This window comes from Diadema setosum, chromosome 4 (assembly GCF_964275005.1).
Source record: "Diadema setosum chromosome 4, eeDiaSeto1, whole genome shotgun sequence".
Taxonomy (NCBI): Eukaryota; Metazoa; Echinodermata; class Echinoidea; order Diadematoida; family Diadematidae; genus Diadema; species Diadema setosum.
The window spans coordinates 4,160,661-4,167,569 of NC_092688.1; the positions used below are offsets into that span (position 1 = coordinate 4,160,661).

General features: G+C 35.1%; 1 protein-coding gene across 1 annotated transcript; it reads left to right on the forward strand.

The window, feature by feature from the left end:
- The first annotated feature begins 3,550 nt into the window (after positions 1 to 3,550).
- On the forward strand, positions 3,551 to 5,228 carry LOC140228032 (uncharacterized). Its single transcript, XM_072308432.1, has 3 exons — positions 3,551 to 3,650; positions 4,407 to 4,731; positions 5,138 to 5,228. Exons 1-3 carry the CDS (start codon positions 3,551 to 3,553, stop codon positions 5,226 to 5,228), a joined length of 516 nt encoding a protein of 171 aa, XP_072164533.1.
- The last annotated feature ends 1,681 nt before the right edge of the window (positions 5,229 to 6,909 follow it).

Consider the following 6,909-nt stretch of genomic DNA (forward strand, 5'->3'; position numbering starts at 1 on the left):
GACTTATATGTGAGTACGTTCTTATCTCTGTCATTCGTATTATATGTATAATAACTCTTTTTATGTTGCATGGTTAAAAGAGACCAAACTGGTTGCTCTGATGCGTGACTTTGAATAAATCTCAACACCAACAAGGTGATTAATGTAATCCAATGTGTACTACATTGTCTTTGTCACTGCTTTGACGCCCACATACTTAGTTTGCTTAATGTTTCTGTGTGATATATCCATTTGGATGAAATTATGTATTCGGGGTGAGAATAAGTCATCCTGACAAGTGACTTTATTCTACACATACACACTAACACCCCCCTTACATATATATATATATATATATATATATATATATATATATATGTATATATATATATATATAGAGAGAGAGAGAGAGAGAGAGAAGAGAGATATGTGCGTGTGTGACCCTGCATCACAAAACAAACAAAACGTTGCCAGACATGGATTTTTTTGTTAAGGGTATGTTCTGAAAGAGCAGATTTTAAGCTTTAAAATGATGTATAACTCAAATCAAATGGACACTCCTAACCTATCTAAATATTGAAAAGAAAACACACACTCTGGAAAAGTGTGAACTGAGAAAAGAAGCTCTGAAGTACAGGGTCTATTCAAGCGCTAAATCTTTACCAAGCCACGCTAGCTGTGCGATGAAAGGGACAAAAAAAACAACAAAACAGGATGTTGACCATCGGAGCAACAACAATGAAGGGATTATCAAATTAAGCTGAAATTACGCATGCTTTATTAACACCCTTTGTTTATAATTACCGCTAACTTTTAAAGCAGTAGCATTATTTTTTCTTAAGTTATCAGGGTTGAAAGTTAAGAGTGTGCAAAGAGTTTTTAAGAAATGAAAAGGGGACTCTTTAGGACACACCCTACAAAAAGTGCTCAAGAAAAACTGCCAAAAACACAATTTACTGTCAGTTTTATGACCCCAAGCTCTAGCACAATAAAGATGAAGATTTACTCTCTCAAAAAATATGAAAAACTCAAAACTGGCTAGGTTGACCCATCCCACCTATTTCCAGTCCTCGCACAAAATCAACGTGTGAGACTTTGTGTTCGTTTTGTGATGGACGGTCACATAATATACACTCAACCAAAAAAGTAAGTTCCCCCCTAGCATTTTTGGAAATATCTCAAAAAGTATTTTACCGATTTTCATAATTCAAACGGGAATGGATAGGGAATTTTATTAGTCATAACATGAATGGCATATCATTGCCACCAGATATCATGTTATGAGTAATAAAATAACCTATCCACTCCCGTTTGAATTATGAAAATTGGGAAAATACTTTTTGAGATATATCCAAAAGTGCTAGGGGGAAACTTTTTTGGTTGAGTGTATATACATGTTATATATCCGTTTCATGTCAGTTTCATTTCAAGTCAAACGTGCTGTGACGTCGATGAAATTGAAGGTGCAAGGTGGCTAAATGTGTCGATACATATATTAATTTAAGAATAAAAAACTTGTCTGTTCATGTTGATATCAAAGTAGTATACTGCTAAAAGGACACTTTAAATGCCGATATGCCGAGTTTGGGAAAGAAAATACTCATACGAATATGGTTTTGTCGCCCCAACAGCAATTATGTAGGCCTACACGCTAGACTCACACACAGTCTATATATATATATATATATATATATATATATATATATATATACACATATATATATATATATATATATATATATTATACACATACATATATATATATATATATATATATACATTGTATACAAATTCATATACAGTAAGACAATGAAGTAGGCAGAAATGAAATACGTAATGTAGACTATGAGAAAACGTGTCTGTAATCACGGGCTATACTATCTATACAGCCAAATTACTGGTTAGATTACCGTTTCAGTTTCGATAGATTGTGATCATAATTACTCATCCCTTCAAGAAGTATTTTTCTAGGACGCTGTGAAACAATGCAAATACAGGGATGTTTTCAGAGAAAAGAGGGGAGGGGAGAATCATTGGTCAGACTTCAGAAATCATAATGTCGTTACATGGTTTGACTATTCCTACGAAGTTAGAAATTACGAAGGTAGATATTACTCATATCAGAGCACACGTACTGCCCGGTCAAGTAAAAACAAAACAAATATGTTAACAGAAAGTAACGTATCTGACATGATAACAACACACCACTAGATTCCTTTATAATAATCAATCGCTTTGGAAGAAACCCTGTCCATTTACAAGAGAAAACTTATCGGTGTTACTTTCACAGCATAATGGATACCAAACTATCCAAATTATTACTTTTATTCAGAATGCTGCCACTGTCCGTCACCGATCATGCCAATGTTTTATAATGAGGATTTAATTCACCAATTGCTCACACACTCTTTTTTCCTTACCACTATGGATTTCATCTTATTGATGTCTTGATTGCACTATATTGATAATCAAAACATTATCTCCTGTTTGAAAAGGTGCATTTTGCAAAAAAAAAAAAGAAAAGAAAAAGAAAAAGAAGTACAGATTTTCCCCTCGTTAATACTACCATTTTTGTCGATATTTTCGTCTTGAAATGTCGGTGTGATTATATAAAGAAATCGCACTTCTATCTTCCACGGGTCAAACACTATGTACTTCCTGTCTAGGAAAACCAACGTAAGTGATGAAAAACGAATACAATGGCGGGTATATAATGGTACTCGAAAAAATACTAAGAGGGATGATGGCCCTCACAAGAGTGTCAATGCAGGGACTCGTATTCGTGATTTGAAGAATGTTATCATTGTGGTTTCATAATGAAACATAAGACAATTGTTTTTAAGTAGATTCCAGAAATGACTGCAATTGAAGGGTCCTGTATTAAGGCAGTGCCAATTGTACATGCTTTTAGGCTCTACTATGGAAAATCGTTTACATTTCTTTAAAGGACGAAAATATCGGTAGGACACTTTAATTTTGATTTTACGAAGTGATGAACGTTTGTTATTGTGGTGTAATGGATGCCTTCTATTTTGTTACAATTATATAGCCTCAATTTCAAATCGATCTTGAAAAGAACTTGATTTTTTACTTCGTTCTGAAAATCCATTCCCATCAAACCTGATAATCAGAAACAAAAAAGAAGGTTCGTATTTCGAACGTTTTTAATCAACACTTCTAAAAATGATATCCTCTTCTCAAAACCCCTCCCAATAACTTGTACTACAAATTGACACTAAAATCACCTTTAATTATTATAATGCTTAGTTGTCTATAGTTTCTTTTGTATCAGTACACTTCAATGATTTGTTATTGTACCATGTCACTTGATCTATATCTTGAGTGTCGACACTTTAATGCGCACTGTCGTGCGCAGGGGAGCGAGCGGGAGAGACAGTCCAATTATTGCGTTGTATAGTTACTGATGCGACAAGTTGCAGTCAGAACAAACGCCATCTTGTTCAGTACAGATATTGGGTTAGAAAATTCTGCTTGAGGAGAAAGGTTGTTTATTCCACGCCAATAGATCATATTTGTGCTTAATGGTAGAGTTTGACTCTGAATAGCAAACATGAAGAATGAAGTCATGGCTCTCAGTTTAGCCAAGTGGATATTAATGACAATGGTGATAGGATTCTCGTTGCCTCCCCAAATTTCATCGGACGTGATAGGTAAGTACTTATATACTTTCTTTGATGGTTTGTTTTTGAACCCCCACAATTATCCTAAAAAGGATATTATATATATATATATATATATATATATATAATGTATGTACATATATTTTACCCATTTCCTGTCAGACGGAAAGCGATGACTTATTTTCATTTTAATCAAATTAATGGACTTCTAATTAATCGCAGAGCTGACATACCGGAAATTTGATAATTTTTAGCTTCACGTATCATCATAGACATACACTTTCATGCGCAAATTGGAAAATTCATCAGAGAGATAAAAATGCCATCAAATGACCCGATGCTAAACAAGCGGTTGTTAAGTTCGCAGATTAATAATGTATAAGGAGGGTTACACATTTGTCTAGATATTCTGTCCTAGTTGTTGTAAATCCGGGCAAGTTCAACGAAAAGAATCCTAACGGGTGCCTTTTGGGTAAGCCACTTTTAAAATACCCGCTCTAAAACATGAGTCAGAAAAGAAAGATGCATAGTTTGAAAGAAAAAAAAAATGTATCCAACTACGTTGCAGTCTAAGCAGTACACGTGCTTGTATAACACTCGAAATTGTTGTCTCTCTCGAAGCAACATGCCGCGTTGTTCTATACAGAATAAATCTGCCAAAATGTAACAGGCCTACCCTCTTTTGGCACGTTTCTGAAAAAAAAAATGATGAATAATACTTAATGTTAGATATCGTAGGTAAAATTTGTTTATATCTATTTCACTTATGTTTCCCACTGATTTCAGGTAAAACGTTCAACTGTTCGATGGGCTACACTACCTTTGCGATCCAGGCAGATAGCGTGATACGTGTAGTTGCCGACAGATGGGAAATACAAGCACCAGAGGGTCAAAGGATGGTTCTATGGCTGCAATCTATCAACAATCAGTACATAAAGGTTACTACGGAGGATGAGATTTCTACCACCAAGAGTGAGATTGAACTTGAAAATTTCAGCAAATCTCCACCCATCTTTTCACTTGGCCACAAGCTGAGACTTAGACTATATATATCCGACCCGGAGATATATATATCCCGTGAGAGTCAACATCACCGCAACGTGTTTAACAGGTAACTTGTTCCTTTCTTCATGGGCGAGACATAATATTATTGTTATTGCTGTTATGACTACACGTGTAGTTTTGTTATCATAAACGCCTTCATGTTTTACACCGATTACTTTCATTTCCAATAGAACCATGGCCGTTAATTGACAAGTACCCTGCCATAATCATGTTTGATAAAATATTGTGAACTGTTTGTTATAAACGCTAACCACCCTCAAGGAAAAAAAAGATCATACTAATTTGAGAATAAATGAATAATAAACTCTATCTCTTGAATAATATTTTGGCATTTATGAGTCCCCAGGATTCGCGTCATGTCACAACGTTTCTAACGCATTATTACAAGCGAAACTGTAGGGTTTATGTTTTACAAGAACATACCACTGTTATCTTTATAATGTAATTTTCAGGTACACAACTTTTGCCGTCTCTGAAACTCATCGGGGCACAGTCACCTTTCGACGTTCTCGAAGGTTTGGTACTTTTGCGATCCGCTACTGACAGCTTTGTTTGCCGTGATGGCTTTACCGAAAACGTTGCTGATTTGATCTGTGGTGCGCTTGGTTTTCCTTCATATCATACGCTTTCTAGCGCCAAATTGCCATCCTATATCAACCAAGGAGATTGGATTACGGTTGAAAATTGTCCTGAATGTAAGTGAAACTTGTCCCAAAATTGTGTTCGGTTATAGCTCCTGATTGCGGCTCTTAAAAGAGGACAGAGTTTGGTGGTAACAAAAAAAAAAGAAAATAAAACATACTGTAGGTTATTATAGAACTGTGTAAATAAATTTATATCGTTTGTACCTTTGAAGCGGTACATGTTTAGAAATATTTTGTAAGGGGGAAATTGTCCTGAAACAACATTTCTACCTGATTTCTCCATCAGTAGTTACATTACGAATACATTGTAATAAAAATTTCAGTGTATTTAGACTGATCAAAATTGAGGTCTTAACGAATGGAGAAAATAAAGAAAAGACAAATAAGATGATATTTATTTTTCTTTAACAAATCTCTATTGGTTTTATGAAAAAATTATGCAAACATAATATTTTACCAAATTTTGGATTTTCATATCGAGAAACTATACAACTGGAAGATAATGTGATGGTAACGTTATCATTCATTGAATATTGTGAATAGTTTAATGCTGTTCGTGTATCATACACTCTAAGCCTTCAACAACTTTTCATTCTTTGCAGATTTAAATGTTTCAACACATAAACCTAACTCTTCAAACTACGTAAGTGTAATACGGTGGTGCGTAAAAAAAGAAGGTAATCCAAATTTGGAGGGCTACGATTTCATGTCAGTCATGCAGAGCGCAATGTTGGTTTTGTGGAAATGGGAACTCTGCCTCTTTTTAATGATACCTTCCTATGTTGACAAAATAATGTCATGCATAACTGAGCGGCTGAACTTGAAAGACAACAATGGCAAATTGCACTTTTTTCCAGGTTTGAGTGTTATCGTGAAGGAACAATGAATGTATCAATGGATGGATGATATCTTTCAATGAAAGTGGTCAAATTAAAAGGCCAGCCTGCATGACTGCATGTTCGTGTTGGGTGCTGTTTGTTAGTCCGTAGGTTTGTTATTCCGAAGGTTCGTTAATCCGAAACACACAAATTCCCTATACCTAGAGGTTCGTTAATCCGAAAATGAAAAAGGGTACGTTAATCCGAACATTTGTGGCGTTATTCTGAAGGTTCGTTATTCCAAAGGTTCGTTAATCCGAAAATGAAATAGGGTTCGCTATTCCGAAGGCTTGTTTATCCCAAAATGAAATAATTGTTTGCTATTTCGGAGGTTCGTTAATCCGAAAATGAAATAGGGTTCGTTATTCCGAAGATTCGTTATTCCGAAGGTTCGTTAATCCGAAAATGAAACAAAGCTCGTCATTCCGAATTTTCGTTACGGACCCTTTATCATTTCGGATCAACGAACCTTCGGAATGACGAACATTCGGAATAACGAACCTTCGGAATAACGAGCTGTAACCTTTGGATTTAGGGTTATTTCGAACATTTAATGGTACATAACCTTCAACATGGCCACGTTATTGATAACTTTGTCGCTCCGACAAAGGCTAACCCAATTGTCCATTTTGTTCTCTTCATATTATATTCAAGACATGTTTTTTTCACTGCAAGCTATGTGTTGAATGTGAACAGAGGAAA

Coding starts and splice junctions, on each gene's coding strand:
- LOC140228032 (XM_072308432.1), top strand. CDS start 3,551: ATGAAGAATGAAGTCATGGCTCTCAGTTTAGCCAAGTGGATATTAATG. Junction 3,651..4,406: donor AATTTCATCGGACGTGATAG/GTAAGTACTTAT, acceptor CACTGATTTCAG/GTAAAACGTTCAACTGTTCG. Junction 4,732..5,137: donor CACCGCAACGTGTTTAACAG/GTAACTTGTTCC, acceptor TGTAATTTTCAG/GTACACAACTTTTGCCGTCT.